Source organism: Microcaecilia unicolor, unplaced genomic scaffold (assembly GCF_901765095.1).
Source record: "Microcaecilia unicolor unplaced genomic scaffold, aMicUni1.1, whole genome shotgun sequence".
NCBI classification, from domain to species: Eukaryota; Metazoa; Chordata; class Amphibia; order Gymnophiona; family Siphonopidae; genus Microcaecilia; species Microcaecilia unicolor.
Genome location: NW_021963037.1, coordinates 52293 through 70962, shown reverse-complemented (window position 1 = coordinate 70962; position 18670 = coordinate 52293). Strand labels below are relative to the sequence as shown.

General features: G+C 44.2%; 1 protein-coding gene across 1 annotated transcript in view; it reads left to right on the top strand.

Annotated features, from left to right (window-relative positions):
- The window catches only part of LAMB1 (laminin subunit beta 1), a gene marked incomplete at its 3' end in the record, with an annotated part of 109454 nt that extends 91746 nt beyond the window's left edge, over nucleotides 1–17708 (top strand). Inside the window, 1 exon segment of the mRNA XM_030188622.1 lies at nucleotides 17339–17708. Within this exon segment, the coding sequence (XP_030044482.1) occupies nucleotides 17339–17708 (370 nt within the window).
- Between the last annotated feature and the right edge of the window lie 962 nt (nucleotides 17709–18670).

Below are 18670 nucleotides of genomic sequence, written 5' to 3'. Positions count from 1 at the left end.
CATAAAATGTTTTTTGAGATTATAGAAACCTCTTTAATCCCATACCCCAGAACAATCCCCCACCTCAACCCCAACCAAAACTCCAAGATGAGGACACGGTTAACACTTCAAGTAAGTTGAAAATTCTTCAAGGGACCCTACATTTTCCTCCAGCTGGGCATACAGTTATGCCCCTTGACAGTTAACTGCTCCATCCTGTAAATATAACTCAGTTTAGCCCTCAAGATATACATAGAAGGTGGCTCAACTCTTTTCCAACATGTCGCCAGTGTCAATTTATCTGCATTAAGTAGGTGATGAACCAGATGCAATTGAGCACACTTCAGAGCAGGGGCGTATCTGCGTGGGGCCTCAGGGGCCTGGGCCCCCGCAGATTTCGCCCTGGACCCCCCTACCGCTGCCAACCCTCCCCCTCCGTTGCTCGCCTACCTTCGCTGGCGGGGGACCCCAACCCCCGCCAGCCGAGGTCTGCGTCCTCCTGCCGCTGCCGGCTGCCTTTAAAGAATTCCGTCAGCTGGCGGGGGACCCCCAACCCCCGCCAGCCAAGCCGAGGTCCTTTCATTTTTCCACTGAAGCTGGCGCCGACGAAAGTTTCTTTTGAGTCTGACGTCGCTGCACGTTGTACGTGCAGGACGTCAGACTCAGAAACAGAATGAAGCTGTTTCTGAGTCTGACGTCCTGCACGTACAACGTGCAGCGACGTCAGACTCAAAAGAAACTTTCGTTGGCGCCAGCTTCAGTGGAAAAATGAAAGGACCTCGGCTTGGCTGGCGGGGGTTGGGGGTCCCCCGCCAGCTGACGGAATTCTTTAAAGGCAGCCGGCAGCGGCAGGAGGACGCGGACCTCGGCTGACGGGGGTTGGGGTCCCCCGCCAGCGAAGGTAGGCGAGCAACGGAGGGGGAGGGTTGGCAATGGCAGCGGCTGGGGGGAGGGGGATCGGCAATGGCGGCGGGGGGGGGGGCTATAATGTACCCCTCACTCTGGCCCTGGCCCCCCCTACCGCCGCAGTTCAGATACGCCCCTGCTTCAGAGCTGGGATAACTCTATTACATAAGAACATAACCAGATCCCAGGGCACCCAATGTCCAGTACAACGACAGATCTAATTTTATACACACTTCCAAAAGGCTTTAACATTAGGGAAAGCCTACCAAATGTGGCCTGGTGTACTCCTACTGCCATCGAGTCTCCAGCAGGCCGGTGAAGCCTGTGGGAACCAATGCTGAATCCTGTCCAGGGTCAAATACCAGCAGTACATAAGCTTACAATTGTTCTCTTGAACGTTTACAGTAATTGTCACAGTTGCAAGCTCCGCCTTCATAGCGTTGAAGTCTGAAGGCTCATAAACCATGCCCAAGTCACGTTCTCACCTTGTGTGATGTAAGACTGTTTTCAACAGGTCTCTTACATATCTATACAGAGCTGCCAACAAATGTCTACTAAATCTACATGTATATTTTCCAGTTCAGTATATTCCCCAAACAAATGTGGCTTAACAGTTTTACTCTGCAAAAAGTGCATAACTTGACAATAAGCAAAGCGGTGATCCTCAGAAAGTTGAAACTCCCTCATCTATGTGTCAAAGGGTACAAACATCATCCTAATCCACAAATTGTCCTAACCTTACCAGCCCTCTAGCCTCCCAGATCTTGTACACCCCAGAGGTTAGCTCAGGGCGAAACAAAGCATTGTGCTGTAGAAGAGTCTATCTTGAGATAAGAAGGTCCTTGTGAGCAACAATAGAATCTCATATTCTCAGTGTATGCAAGTTAGTGAGATTAATAGAGTCTTCCAGTACTCAACTCCTTGTCAACCATGTAAGGGAACCCTGGGGAATTGCACCTCCAACCCTATCCACAGTTTAAAAGAGTGGTTCTGAAACCATTCTACAGCTGTTCAGGCTTGGGCTGCCTTATAGTAGAACTCATATGTGGAACCCCCAGCCCTCCGTCTTCCTGTGCTCTGAACAGTTTCTTTCTAGTAAATCGAAGCTTCTGATAAACTTCAAGAGAAGGTCAGGTAACGTATCCAAAAATCTCCTAGGAATTGCTATGAGCAGGACCTGAAACAGATAAAGAAATCAGGGCATTATATTCATTTTGACTGTAGTGATTCATTCAAACCATGAAAGGGTTAAATCCCTCCTCTTACTCAAATCATCCTTAACCGCCCTAAGCAGCCTAGTATCATTATCTTCAACTAATGTGCTTCAGGAAGCTGTCAGCTAAATCCCCTAGTAAATTAAAGCATCTTTCACCCACCTAAAAGGAAAAGAGGAGCACAACCATAGAAGCCAGCAACCAGATATTAAAGGCCTCAGACTTGCTCATGTTAACCTTAAAGCCAGAGGCCAGAGAAAAAGCCTCCATCTTGTCTATCAGATTAGGGAGGCATGCTACAGGATTTGTTAAAGGAAGCAGGACATCATCAGTGAATAAACTTATTTTATATTCATGATTCCCTATACAAATACCACCCACATCAGGATTCATCCGAATCATAGCCATAAAGGGTTCCGTCGTCAAGGCAAATAGCAGGGGCGACAAAGGGCGCCCCTGTCTAGTGCCTTGGGTGGAGGAGTGGCCTAATGGTTAGTGCTGCAGGTTTTGGACCTGGGGAATCGGGTTTGATTCCCGCTGCTGCCTGATGGTCAGAAGTGGGTTGAGATCCTGAGGATCCAGGTTCAATTTCCTCTGCAGCTGCATGTGACCCTGGGCAAGTCACTTAGCCCTCCATTTCACCAGGTACAATATATAACTAAGATTGTGAGCCCATTAGGGACAATGCAAAGTACCTGTAGTAGAAATTGGAAACTGCATAGTCACCTCAGGGATCAGTTGCGGTATATCAAGTGCTGAAAGTAAATAAAATAAATAAATATCCAAATTCCCTCCATTAATATGAACACAGGCTCTAGGCGCAGAGTAAAGACTCCCCACCCATTTGAGAAACCCCTCCCCAGACTCTACGTGACTCAGCACCCTATCATATATCCCCGTTGAACCTTGTCGGACACTTTCTCTGTGTCTATCCTCATCAGGAAGGTACCAATATTTTTCACATTAGCCACATGGATTCAGTTATCTGCCGCCTGTCTTCTAGGGACAAACCCAACCTGATCAGCATGTACTAAGTCAGGCAGCAGTAGCCCCAGTCTAATAGCCAACACTTTAGAAATTATTTTAATATCGTAGTTAAGCACCAATACGGGCCTATAAGATTGGAAATCTGTTTTGTCTTTACCCTCTTTGGGAATGACGGTAATCCATGCATCCAACATAGTAGCTGGCAAAGCCTCTCCTCGCCTAGCATTATCCATAACATCTGTCAGCATGGGCCCTGCCTCACCAGAAAAGGTCTTGTAAAACTCCAGTGGGTAGCCATCTAAATCAGGGGCTTTACCAGTCGACAGAGCCCTGATCTCCTTCAATATTTCCCTAGGAATGACTTCACAGTCTTGTTATTTCTGATGGTCTGGGGTAAGACGGGGCAACTGTCTGGAAGCTTAGTATGTCTCTATATGTGTCATCAAGATATGCCCGTCCTTGGTGTACAAATCCCCCAAATATTTCCGGAATCTCTCCTAAATCTCTGCAAACTTAAACATCCCCCCCTTATCCTTGATTACACTGATCATAACTTTTGTCCTTGAACCAGATAGAAATCGGATATTGAGATGGTATTTTCACTTGAAGCAGAATAGTTTTTATGGAATGAATACAATGGTATTTCCTGATTTACATAAGGCCTTTTTGGCTAAATGTTTGCAAGTGTTGGCTTTAGGGGGCGACATGTTTTCTTCAGTTTCCTTGCATATGTATAGTGAAATTTCAGAGTAATATTTCTCTTTTTGTACAGCTGTTTGCATTTACAGAATTTTCTGGAAGCTAGAGCTGTTCCTTCTCCTCTTGCTATTTCTTCACCCACAGAGCCCATTTAATATTGGTATGATATCCACTCCTACTCTAGCTGAGATCATATTCAAGCACCTTTCTGACTCCACCTGCAACTTTCTTTCCAAGTTTATTATTGTTTTGTTATACCACCCATCCAGGGGCAGACTGACAGTTGTGTTGGCCCCCAGGCAATAAGGGTCATAGGCCCCTAACCACCTATCAAAAGTGACTAATGTAAATGGAGGCTACAGAAGAGTGGGTCCCCTACCGCTGTGGGCCCTTGGGCACTGCCCTGTTGTCCCAGTGGTCAGTCTCCCCCTGTTCCCATCAAGGCTATGCACTAATGTTGCCGTTAGCAAGAAGCCATTTAAAAAAATTACTGTGTGAACACTTACCAACAAATATTTTGTAGGCGGTAAGGGCTCACCTAGTAGTCCTGCGCTAACCAATTAGCATGCACTAATGTAGACGTGCTGACTAGTGCAGGAACAACCACTCTCCACCCCAGACATTTCCTCTCAAACAAAAAATTTTGAAAAGTTTTTAGTTTGCAGTTAGCAAGCGCACATTTGGTACTTACCGCAAGACACTTGAGCGCATCCCTTGAGGCACCATTGTTTCAACTTTATTTCAGGATTTACTATCCCGCCCTAGGCGGCTTACAGTCTAAAAACTATAAATAAGAAAGAAAAGTAGTAAAGTATGGGAAAGTAGGGATGTGGTAGAACTACATAGTGGAATTGGAAAAGGTGCAGAGAAGGGCGACAAAGATGATACAGGGGATGGGATGGCTTCCCTATCAGGATAGGCTGAAGAGGCTGGGGCTCTTCAGCTTGGAGAAAAGGCGGCTGAGGGGAGATATGATAGAGGTCTATAAGATAATGAGTGGAATGGAACGGGTCGATGTGGAGCGTCTGTTTAAGCTTTCCAAAAATACTAGGACAAGGGGGCATGCGATGAAGCTGCAGTGTGGTAAATTTAAAACGAATCGGAGGAAATTTTTCTTCACTCAGTGCGTAGTTAAACTCTGGAATTCGCTGCCGGAAAAGGTGGTTAAACTTAGCGGACTTCAAAAAAGGGTTGGACGGCTTCCTGGAGGAAAAAGCCTTAGAATGTTATTGAATAGACGAGGGAATACAGTATTTCTAGGATGGGCGGGACAAATTGCTTGTTCTTTTGGCCGCTGTCGGTGACAGGGTGCTGGGCTCGATGGACCCTTGGTCTGTCCCAGCATGGCGATGCTTATGTACTTATGTAGTTTTCAATAGGGTAGATGGAAGGGGGATAGGGAAGGAGGACTTTAACTGGTCTGTTGGGTCCAACATGCATGGGTTCCACTGGTAAAATTAGGAATATGCATCAGAAAAAAGAAATATTTTGAGGTAATTAAGTTTTGAAGAGAGATGTCTGATATTGAAAAGACTGAGGTAGCTTATTCCAGTGTTCTGGACCCTGAACTGAGAAAATAGTCTTCCTGATGTGTTAGTACCATCTTTTTGAGAAATAATTCACTATCAGTAGATTTTGGAATGATGATTGCAATGTTCTTGTATTTGAATATAGTGTTAACATATATGAGAGATAAAGTGGTTCACCAGACAAATGGATTTTATAGACCAAGAGTAAAATCTTACAGATAATATGATGGGGCAGGGGGAGCTAATGAGCCACTTTCAGTAGTGGGGTAACATGATCAAATTTCTATTTTCCAGTAATAAGTTTGATAGCGGTATTCTGAACTATTCGTAAGTGCTTAATATCAGATGTTTTGAGACCTTTGTTAGAGTGTGTTACAGTATTCAAGTTTTCTAATGACAAAGGAGTGGGTAAATATATTTATCACAGGTGGGTCAATGAAAGGACAAATTGGACGGATTTTGCTGTAACCTATTAGCTATGTTAGTTCCTAATGAGCTTAGTAATAGGGCCTCTTAGAGGAGCAGGCTAACAATTATTATCACTTCTGCATTTTCCCTCATCATATTGGCTAGGTAAATTTTCAGTTGTGGCTTGGTTTAAAAAAGGAGTAATTTTATTTTGAGGGAACATGAGTACATCATTTCTTAAATCATTCCAGGCCTCTTTATATTAGTGAATTCATTATTATTTGTGCTATCTTCTGCCAAAATTTCAACAATATGGTTGTACAATAATCAGAGCCAATAGAATGTTATTTTTTAAATGTGCATTGTTTCATCCTTTCTGATTGCTGAATAGTCCTATTGTCTTTGTGACTAAAACATGTCAAGGCATCATGCCAGTACTTGGAACAATTTACTGACTGTCGAAGACCTCATCCTGATCGCACCTTTCAGAGGAAGCAATAGCATAAACATTAACAATTCTTACCTTTTTGTTTTAAGCCTGAAAGTTCATTTGACACAAATATAATTGTAAAAGAGCAACCAATTTTTAATTGTAAGCTTCTTTGGTATGCCCTGATAAATGTTGAAAGGCATACTTCAAAAGTCTAAGTAAACTTAACAATAAAGTGATGGTGGGGCAACCATGTTAGTTTTAGTGAGTCCTGAACACCCACAGTGCTTTGCAGGTGCTCTGCAAATGTCACTGTGCAAGAGCTGAATATTTGGATGTGGAATGCAGGAAGAGATCAGAGATGTTCATTATTGCAAAATCTATCCTGGTTTATTAGCTTCTAATACACCACCTTTGAAAAGCAAATTAAAAATAGAAAGGCAGTGTACAATAATTCAAATCAATAAAAGATAGAAAAGAACTCCATCGTATAGATAGGATAGCACAGAAAACAAAAGACCAAACCAAGTTAAACTCACAGAGAGCGAGAGAAAGAGAAATGCACAAGTAGATTAATTAAAATAAATAGGATAATATATACGTGCACACATATATATATAAATAGACAACCATAAACGTAAGCAACATTTCATACAAATTTGGAATCCCTACCTACAAAATCTAAGCACTCGAGGTCGCAGCCTGGTTCTCAACTTGTTACATACCTAGCACACCCTAGTTAACATAGCTAGTTTCTAATGAGCTCACATTGTGGGGAGAGGGAGAGTCCCAGGGGCTATCAGAGTACAAGTCACTGAGGATTATTGGGGAGGGAGGGGAGGGGGACTTTGTGAGGTGGTAGGTTGATTGAGTTGTTGATATGATCTGTTGCTAGGTATTTCTTAATTAGGGATAAGGACACCAGTTTTGTCATTAGTTAGTTGGTGGTTAATGGATGGGGAGAGTGCGAAGATATTAACAGGACAACTGATGATACTCTGTTAGAATGGTTTGGAATGCGTGGTTGTTGCAAGTATGTTAGACTGGTAATTCCACACCGGTGATAAGGGTGCTGTTGTCAGTAAAATTGTTGGAACTATAGAGAGGGAAGGGGTAGGAGGCTAAAACTGTTAAAAGCTTCATGATTGCCTTTATCATTCTGTCTTTATTGTGGGCAGACTTATACGGTCTGTGCCAGAGCCGGTGGTTGGGAGGCAGGGCTGGTGGTTGGGAGGCGGGGATAGTGCTGGGCAGACTTATACGGTCTGTGCCAGAGCTGGTGGTTGGGAGGCAGGGATAGTGCTGGGCAGATTTATACGGTCTGTGCCAGAGCCGGTGGTTGGGAGGCAGGGCTGGTGGTTGGGAGGCGGGGATAGTGCTGGGCAGACTTATACGGTCTGTGCCAGAGCCGGTGGTTGGGAGGCAGGGCTGGTGGTTGGGAGGTGAGGATAGTGCTGGGCAGACTTATACGGTCTGTGCCAGAGCCAGTGGTTGGGAGGCGGGGCTAGTGCTGGGCAGACTTATATGGTCTGTGCCCTGAAGAGCACAGGTACAAATCAAAGTAGGGTATACACAAAAAGCAGCAAATATGAGTTATCTTGTTGGGCAGACTGGATGGACCGTGCAGGTCTTTTTCTGCTGTCATCTACTATGTATATGCTTTGATATTTGAATTGCTGTATGCCCGTATTGTGGGATGTGTTTATTTTGAATTGCCATCAATAAAAATGTTGAAACATATATAAATAGGCAACAATAGGGTGTCTGATTTGCATCAATATTGTAAAGTCCCTATATTGAACGCTTTGTTATACATATACGTTTTCAAAGCAGTTTTTAAATCTGGAGAATGAGATTTCCTGCCTAAAATTAGGTAAAAAATTCTTTAATAGAAGAGCAGTACAGTAGAAAGCAGATGCACGAGCAGAGTCAAGACAAGCATGGAAAACAGATGACCTATGTAAACAGAACAGAACTTGACGGAATATAGGGAATTATCAGAGAAGGCAGATAAGAGTACACCAGTATGAAAGCTTTATGAGCTAAAGAGAGTACCTTGAAGGGGTGTAACATGATCAAAGTGTTTTGCATGGGGTAGAAGCCTAATAGCAGTATTTTCAATAGTATGTGCAATTCTTGGTTGAGACAAGAATGGACAACATTACAATCGTCAAGGCGCAAAATCACTAAAGCAAGCAATGATGTCATTTGGGACGATTTATCAAGAAATGGGCAAACAATACAGAACTGAGAGAGAGCATAGACACAGGATTTAACCACAGTAGAGGTCTTATTAGGCAATGTGCCCTCATTATAGTGTGTCCATATGAGGAAATTCCAAGAAAACTGACAAGAATGAAGGCCATTTAGGCGGTGGGAAGCAATTTAAGCGGGCAGGAGAGGCTCCTGCCTGCGTGAATTGCTTTGTATATCGGCCTGACTGTCTCTAGAATAGCATCTAGAACCTTTTTGTGTAAATGCCCATTAGAGACATCACTACACACATAGGTTCACGTATTCTATAAATTAGTGCACGTACATGGTACCTAAATTTAGGCACCTCTTATAGAATTGCCCTTTTAAGCATCTGCCCTGTTTGGGTGACTGGGAGATCGGAGAACATCTGCATTCCTTCTGAGAAACTAAGAAGAAAGGAGAGGCTGGGCTACATATGCATTGTCCAGCAGAGTGACCTGGACTTCTCCCATTTACTACATAAGTACATAAGTAATGCCACACTGGGAAAAGACCAAGGGTCCATCGAGCCCAGCATCCTGTCCACAACAGCAGCCAACCCAGGCCAAGGGCACCTGATGAGCTTCCCAAACATACAAACATTCTATACATATTATTCCTGGAATTGTGGATTTTTCCCAAGTCCATTTAGTAGTGGTTTATGGACTTGTCCTTTAAGAAACCGTCTAACCCCTTTTTAAACTCTGCCAAGCTAACCGCCTTCACCACGTTCTCCGGCAATGAATTCCAGAGTTTAATTACTCGTTGGGTGAAGAAACATTTTCTCCAATTTGTTTTAAATTTACTACACTGTAGTTTCATCACATGCCCCCTAGTCTTAGTATTTTTGGAAAGTGTGAACAGACGCTTCACATCCACCTGTTCCACTCCACTCATTATTTTATATGCCTCTATCATGTCTCCCCTCAGCCGTCTCTTCTCCAAACTGAAAAGCCCTAGCCTCCTTAGTCTTCCTTCATAGGGAAGTTGTCCCATCCCCGCTATCATTTTAGTCGCCCTTTGCTGCACCTTTTCCAATTCTACTATATCTTTCTTGAGATGCGGTGACCAGAATTGAACACAATACTCAAGGTGCGGTCACACCATGGAGCAATACAACGGCATTATAATATCCTCACACCTGTTTTCCATACCTTTCCTAATAATACCCAACATTCTATTAGCTTTCCTAGCCGCAGCAGCACACTGCGCAGAAGGTTTAAGTGTATTATCGACGACGACGACACCCAGATCCCTTTCTTGGTCCTACTGATGGCCAAGAAACATCTACTTGGTCGAAGGAGACTTTCCCATGTAACTCCTACAGTTGTTCCTGAGTACACCAACGTATCTCAGCTGTGCCAGAGTTCAGGTGATAGTGCCCTTGTATAAGTCTGTGGTGAAGCCCCATTGTGTGCAATTCTGGAGACCGCACCTACAGCATATAAACAGGATGGAGTTGGTCCAGAGGGCAACTACAAAATTGGTAAGCACTCTCTGTCATAAAACATATAAACCTCAACATATACACGCTGGAAGAGAGGCGGGAGAGAGGGGATATGATAGAGATGTTTAAATACCTCAGTGGCATTAATATACAGGAGGTGAGTCTTTTTCAAATGTAAGAAAACTCTGGAATGAGAGGGCATGGGATGAAGTTAAGTGGAAATAGGCTTAGGAGGAATCTAAGAAAATACTGTTTCATGGAAAGAGTAGTGGTGGATGTGTGGAATGGCCTTCCGGTGGAGGTCGTGGAGACAAGGACTGTGTCTGAATTTAAGAACATGTGGGATCTCTTAGGAAAAGGAGGAGTTAGGGGTTATTGAGGATGGGCAGACTGGGTGGTCCATTTTGGCCCTTATCTGCCATCATGTTTCTGTGTTATATAACATAAAGAGAGAGAGTTTTTTCTGTGGTTCTCCCTTTTAAAGTTATAAGCAGATAGTATTTAAACCAGGGACTTTAATTACTCTTTCTAAATCCATGAAGAAACTTACCAGAGCAGCTTTGGGAAAGGCAGGTTGCAGCAAATGGTTTTCATAATATTTGGCTTTGTCATGCACTTCTTCACACCCACAAAAAGGTTACATTTTTTGGTCAATGAATGCCTCTGTTGGGTGGAATTCTGATGAGGTGAAGTAATTCTACAAACTGGTGATCATAGATGTGAGGAACTGGGCAGACGCTTGTGCCTCTGAGTGTGAAAATGGGGTGGGGGGGAAGAGGTCCTTCAAATTCTGACTACTACAATAAAAATAGCAATTCTGTTAATCTGGGGATCCAGTTCAGTTCGATCAAGCACTGGAAAAAGCAGTATTTTTGGATGTCAGCTCTTAAGCACAGGTAACATTGCAGAACACTGTAAGGAATTGTTCTCTGTACATCTTCAGCTGCCAGTGAAGATGTCTGATCTTTTCCGTGGTGATTCTGTCATAGCATTTTTTGGGTGGTTGTATTAAGGTGGTGATGATTCTGCCAATGGAATGGGCCATGTCTAGGTCTGTGGCCTGAATTGCATTACAGCTGGAAAGTTTGTGTTGAACTGGTTGTTTTGTACTGAGTCCTTATTTTTTGAAATTAGTTCCTCACAATTTCTTATTTTATGGGCGATGGAAAGTTGGCAACACACATAGATCATGGAATCCACCAATGCACTTAGTTGGGACAAATTAAACAACAAAGTGGTAGTTATAGTTCACGTGTACTATCCTTTCCGTCCATGATATATTTTCTGCAGTAGTACTGTATGTGATTAACTCATACGTGTGTGTGTGTGTGTGTGTGTTCACACATGCATACAGACTTTTTAATTCAGGGCTTTCCAAACTTGCCCTGGTGATCCCAGAGTTAGTCAGGCTTTCAGGTTATCCACAATGAATGTGCATGAGATTGATCTGCTTGCATCGACTCCATTGCATGCAAATTGATCTCATACATATTCCTTGTGGGTAACCTGAAAATAGGAGCCCTTGGGCCAGAATGCACAGAAAGACAGGGGTAACCTGGTGCCATTGTCCCTCCCCTGGAGGGGAATGATGGGGGTGAACCTCCCTCCCACCTACTCCTCCTGTGGCTTGCCTGAGGGTGCGAGGGTGGCTGCCCTTTGCAGCTGGGCAATTGGCCAGGGAAGGTCATGGGCATACTTGACCTGCCAAGAGGTGAGCACAAGGTAGAGGTTACAAGGGGGTAAGCCAGGCGGTCTGGCCTGTTTTCCATTCCTGCTCCCAGTATCAATTTGGCAGGGGGGACCTGGAAAGTCTAGGTTATTGATTTGCCTCTGGAATGGTGGGGTTCTTGAGCCAGTAAGATTGATTCCTAATGAGGTGCACTGTGGAGTGTGCGTGACCAAGAGATGGGAGGTCAGTGGAGGCACAACCCCAAGGACAGCGGACTGGTGAGGGCCTCATCAGACCAAGGGTCCATTTATCCCAGTATCCTGTTTCCAACAGGGGCTGGCCCAGGTCACAAGTGACAAGATTCCATTTCACTTAACCCTGGAGATAAGCAATGGTTTTTCCCAGGTCTACGTTGGTAACGTTTTATGGACTTTTAATACAGGAATTTGTCCAAATCTTTTTTAATACCAGCTACATAACTGCTTTTATTGCTTGCTCCAGCAATGAGTTCCAGAGCTTTATACACTGAGTGAAAAGTTAGTATTAAATCAATTGTTTTTGGCTGGAAAGACTATTCTTATGCAGCAGATGGACCTGATGTGATGCAAAACTGAACTACAGATGAAGGAACTATAAACATGCATGAGCTCAGATCTCATATGAAGGTTTTATTAATCTTTATTCCCTTTGTCTTTAGCAGCCTAAGCTAAGGTGCAGGAAGATAACGTGAAGTCCAAAATGATGTTTAAAATGTCTTGGACAATTCTATCAGTGGACACCTCATTGTGGGCATTGTGGTGGCGCACCATGACTGCAGGTTCGATAATGGCATCCGGGTGCCACACTAGCGTAACCCAGCATGAGCACACCTAAAATTTAGGTGCCTGCAGTTACACTGGCTGTAGAGCTGGTAAAACTGAGTGCACCTAAATGCAACAAGGGCTCTTGTAACGTAGAGTATAAGTTGCATGCATAATTGAGAGACATGCCCATGACCCTCCCATAGAGGCCAACTGAATTTCGGTTTCAGATTCAGCAGCGAAAACAACCCGTGCATTTTCTACTACTACTTATCATTTCTGTAGTGCTACTAGATGTACGCAGCGCTATACACTTGAACATGTAAGAGACAGTCCCTGCTCGATAGAGCTTACAATCTATTTAGCACAGAAACAGGACAAATAAGAAAATTACTGAAGGTGGGAATGACACAAGTGAATAGGGGTTAGGAGTTAAAAGTAGCTTCAAATAGTAACATAGTAGATGACAGCAGAAAAAAGACCTGCACGGTCCATCCAGTCTGCCCAACAAGACAACTCATGTGTGCTACTTTTTGTGTATACCCTACTTTGATTTGTACCTATGCTCTTCAGGGCACAGACCATATAAGTCTGCCCAGCACTATCCCCGCCTCCCAACCACCAGCCCCGCCTCCCAACCATTGGCTCTGGCACAGATCATATAAGTCTGCCCAGCACTATCCCCGCCTCCCAACCACCAGCCCCGCCTCCCACCACCGGCTCTGGCACAGACCGTATAAGTCTGCCCAGCACTATCCCCGCCTCCTAACCTCCAGCCCCGCCTCCCACTACCGGCTCTGCTATCCAATCTCGGTTAAGCTCCTGAGGATCCATTCCTTCTGAACAGGATTCCTTTATGTTTATCCCACGCATGTTTGAATTCCGTTACCGTTTTCATCTCCACCACCTCCCGCGGGAGTGCATTCCAAGCATCCACCACTCTCTCCGTGAAGAAATACTTCCTGACATTTTTCTTGAGTCTGCCCCCCTTCAATCTCATTTCATGTCCTCTCGTTCTACCGCCTTCGTATCTCTGGAAAAGGTTCGTTTGCGGATTAATACCTTTCAAATATTTGAACGTCGGTATTGTTAATATATGGCCTCACCCCACCCCCATAGCCATTTTTCTTTCCTTAAGTCCAATCTGAATCCCTGTTTCTCCTTTCCTCCAGGGTATACATGTTCAGGTCAGATAGGTGGGCTTTTAGCCTAGATTTGAAGACAGCCAGAGATGGAGCTTGACGTACTGACTCAGGAAGTCTATTCCAGGTGTACAGTGCAGCAAGATAAAAGCAGTGGAGGAGAAGGGTATAGATAAGAGAGATTTACCCGATAAATGAAGTTCCCGGGGAGGAGTGTAGGGAGGTACTGAGGAGCCGCAGAGTGAATGCACTTGTAAGTCAGTAAGAGGAGTTTGAGCTGTATGCAGAAACGGATAGGGAGCCAATGAAGGAAGGAAATGTTTCTACCAAAACCGAGCAGCCAGTTTCATTTGCAGATTCAGTTTTGGTCAGGCTCTATCTCCCCATGCTCTGTTCGTGTGTGCCCCCTTGCATTTGCATGCTATAGTACTTACATGCACCCATATAGAATAAGGCAGGGGTCCACAACCCAGCCTGATTTTCAGGATTTCTACAATGAGCAGGTGTGAGATCTATTTCCATTCACTGCTTCCACTACATGCAAATAGATCTCATACACATTCATTGTGGAAATCCTGAAATTCCGGTTTGGTTGTGGAACTCAAGGACTGGACTTGAGGACCCCTGAAATAATGCATAGGTTGCTCATGCATATACCGTATTTTTCGGACTATAAGACGCACTTTTTTCCCCCAAAATTTGGGAGGAAAATGGGGGGTGCGTCTTATAGTCCGAAGGTAGCGGGTTTGGGATCGCCGTCCCCTACTTACACGATGCCATGTTCCCTGGTGGTCTAGTGACGTCGGGGCAGGAAAGAGCCCCCTCTTTCCTGGCCATCGCGCTGCTCTCCGTGCTCCTGACTGCTTCCTGACGGTCTCGGCGATATTCAAAATGGCCGCCGAGATTCGGCGGCCATTTTGAATCTCGCCGAGATTCTCGGCGGCCATTTTGAATCTCGCCGAGACCGTCAGGAAGCAGTCAGGAGCACGGAGAGCAGCGCGATGGCCAGGAAAGAGGGGGCTCTTTCCTGCCCCGACGTCACTAGACCACCAGGGAACATGGCATCGCGTAAGTAGGGGACGGCGATCCAAAACTCGGACAAGACGCACCGGAGCACCTAGGTTTTAGAGGAGGGAAAAAGGAAAAAATTTTTTTTCCTATTTCCCTCCTCTAAAACCTAGGTGCGTCTTATGGTCCGGTGCGTCTTATAGTCCGAAAAATACGGTAACTGCTACCTTTTGTCCCTAACCTCAGGCACCTAATTACAGAATTGCTCTTCAAGCCTTTTTCTTTTTTACCTTTTATTAAAATACTGTTATTCCATGCCAGGGCCGTTGTTTGCAACTAACTGGAGCCTGCAGCCTTAACAGTAGTTTGTTGTGTGTCTCTCTTTGTTCATTGGCATCCTTAGCTGCAGCAACAATGCATTGTGTAGTAAGGATTCTTTTTGTTTGACTCTGCAGTTCCTTTTGCCTTGGATGGATGTATAATTAAGGGCTGTTCCAGAGATCAGGGGTGAGGCTTGTTAAGGTCAAAGAGGGTAATACTCGTGCTTGTGAGTGGGATGATAAATGGCCTCTGTGGTTAGCAACTTAACTCCCCTTGGGAATGTACATTTGAAAGAACAGGTCAAGAGACCCTCCTTCCACAAGAGGGGGGCGTTTCCCCCCACCCCACCCCCAACCCAAACACACGCACACATTCACTTCGGCTTCTACCTAAGCACTTCTGATACCAAGGCACAAATGTGTGGTAGTTGGAATATAATTGTAAGATGTGGCAATTTGTATCAAATTGCACACGGTGGTGTTTTCCATATTACTCGGGAACTTGTGGAATTTGTACATATAGTTTATTTATTTCATACCTTTTATTATACAGCCAAAATCAACACACTTCAAAGTAGTTCACAAAAACCATATACAGCATCATAGGCAAATAACATAGGGGCCATTTTACTTAAGCTTAGAGCGCATTAATTATTATTATTATTAACATTTGTATAGCGCTACCAGACGCACACAGCGCTGAACACCTGACAAACCAAACTAACAGACATTAGTGTGCATTAAATGCTGCGTATCCTATTTGAAAACCTATGGGCCATATGGCACCCAGTTCACACTATAATGTTCATTGACGCGCACTAAGCTTTAGTAAAAGATCCCCATAATACAAACATGTTAAACATACTGGAAACCAAACTAAAATTAGCATTGACAATATACAGTACAGTAAAGCCTCACAAAACCTCAAAATATATTAAAACATAGGATTGTGTCAATGTCTGGCTGTAAGGTCTCAGACCCAAAATGGACGCACGACAATTTTCATTTTGCCACACGTCCATTTTCGGCAAAAATGTTTAAAAAAGGCATTTTTTTTACAGGTGCGCTGAAAAATGATTCTGCGCACGCCCAAAACACATGTCTACACTACCGCAGGCCATTTTTTAGTGCGCCTTTTTTTAAAGGGCCCCTTAGATTGTGAGCCCACTAAGGACAAAGTACCTGCATATGTAAACTGCTTCACTTTTACCACAGAAAGGCAGTATATCCAGGGCCGGTCTTAGGCATGGGCGACAGGGGCAGTTGCACAGGGCCCCACGCTACTAGGGGCCCCGCATCTCTGGCACGTCTGTCTTCCTGTCTCAGAACCACCTCCCTGCTCCATACCTTAATGTGCATCGACATTTCAGTAGAGAGCATCAGAGATTTCCATATCCTGTCAGCTACTGAGCCCAGAGCCTCCTCACTGCTGCATCCCGCCCCTTTTGATGTCACTTCCTGCTTCCGCAATGACGGGATGCAGCAACGAGGAGGCTCTGGGCGCGGCAGCTGACAGGATTTGAAAATCGCTGCTGCTGTCTGCCGCTGTCTACTGAAATGTGGTGGATGCACATCAAGGTACGGGATAAGGTGGGGTTCCGAGAGCTCTAAACTTCCTATTAAAATCTGATAAATTATGGCTTATGGTGGTGGGCACAGGAGGGGGGTGCAGGCAGGGGTGGGGGGAGCGGGCACGGGTCCCCACTGAACTGGTCTGCATAGGGCCCCGCAATTGCTAAGACCGGCCCTGACTGTATCAAATTCTTGACCCTTTACCTTAACCTACCCACCTAACCCAACACCTGTACCAGAGAAGCTATAAGGCAGTGGTGGGCAGCCTACATAACATAAATTCATTAATTAAAAGCTCTACTACGAGAAGGTTACGGACTATTTGTAAATATCTGTCAGTAAAATTATTCCATCTAGTGGTGCAGTCTTTGATTCTTAGCAAATTGGATTATTACAACATTTTTTATTTGGGGTTACCAAAATATTTGTTGAAAAAAATCCAAACTGTTCAGAATGTTGCTGTTGGTTTAAGAAATCAGACAAAATTACAGATTACTTTATTAAGCTTCACTGGCTTAGTGCTGAAACGAGGATCATTTTCAAAACGAGGATCATTTTCAAATGAGGATGTCTTCTTGTGGAAGATAACCCAGGATATAATATCATTATATATGATTTCTGTGGTGCATTATTCTTTAATAGGACAATGTTATAATACTCATAATCAGTTTTCCTTTGCTGAGGTCTATTTGCATATCAGGCTGCTAAATTCTGGGAATGTTTATCATCAAATTTGAGATTTCTACCTAGTTCCAGCCTGGTTAAAAAGAATCTTAAGACTAGTGGACATGTTTAGGAAGACTTGGAGAAGGGATGTAAAAACAATGTGAATTGGCGTGTGTGTTACATGGTGTGGTAATAAGTTGGCGAGAGAAAATTTTTTTAGGCAGATCCCACTTTGTAAGTCAGGACTTTTCCTCTTCATGCCTATATGACATGCTGGCTTGATTTATAGCTGTTTAACCGTTCTTGTTTTTTCTTTTTCTATTTCAGCCTGTGATTGCGACTCTCGAGGTGTTCAGACACCTCAGTGTAATCGCTCTACAGGGTGGTGTATTTGCAACAAGGGTATCGAGGGGCCACGTTGTGATAAGTGTGCCCGCGGATACTCCGGCACATTCCCAGACTGCACACCCTGCCATCAGTGCTTTGCCCTCTGGGATGTCATCATCAAAGAGCTAAACAACAAGACACAGCGGCTTCTGGAGAAAGCCAACACAATCAAGTTGAGTGGAGTTGTCGGCCCTTACCAGCAGACTGTCGGTTCCATGGAAGAAAAACTGAATGAAATTAAGAGCATCCTTGCCCAGAATCCTGCTACTCAGCCTCTCCAGAACATTGAAAATCTCTTTGAGGAAGCGGAGTAAGTATAACACCTATGATAGAGTTAAAACCGTATCCTGAAAATTCATCCATGCCGAACCTGGGAAGAAGTTATGTCCTTGAGTTTATAAGGACATTGTTGGGAAGATGGAAGCAGGATTCAGGGCTTGCAACATAAGTTGCAAACATTTTAGAAGAAACAAGAAAGGGATATAGGATAGAAATCTTCAGATATTTGGGGGCTTGGAGAAAAAAGCTCAAATTGATTTGTTTCACTGGCAGACTGATGGTCAGAACTGCTGCAGTAAGTCAACAGCGCAGAAACCATACCGCCGGAACAGCACAGAAACCTAGCTTGGCAATGCTGAAAGGAAATAATATTCAATTATATACGTGCTGTAAAAGTGAAAGCAGGGGAGAACGGGCTTGGTGCATGAGCAGAAGAGTTTCACAGAAAGCTCAGCTCCTATGTGCATGCGCCTGGCAAACCCAAATTTGAAAAACACATTGACATCTGTTTTTCTGCACCTTTAAGTATAAGCACTTCAAAAAATTTTAAAACTTGGAATGCTTATATTTAAACGCAGGAAACGGATGCCAGTGTGTGCTTTCACTTTTGAGTTTGCTCTGACTTGCACATTCGTTTCTCACTACCAGCACATAGAGGCTTGCACGGGTTTTCTTCTGCTTCGGAATTATTTTAAAAATGGCAGATTTTAAAGAAAGAATCATGAAAAATCCTCTCTTCAAACACCCTAACGCCTTTGTGCGCTGTTCTCTGAGTATTGGGAGGGAATAGGAAATGACCTCATTGACATCTGTTTGACTACATTAGCATGCTATTTGCGCTAATCTTTGGCATGCTCGTCTCCCATACTAGATCCTCTGAGCATTCTGCACTCACAAATGTGGGCACTAATTTGGCACTAATTGTCTCTAGCGCCCGCATTTGGTTATGAGCATCGGCCTATGAGTGAATAGTGTGTGCGTTGCAATGGAGTA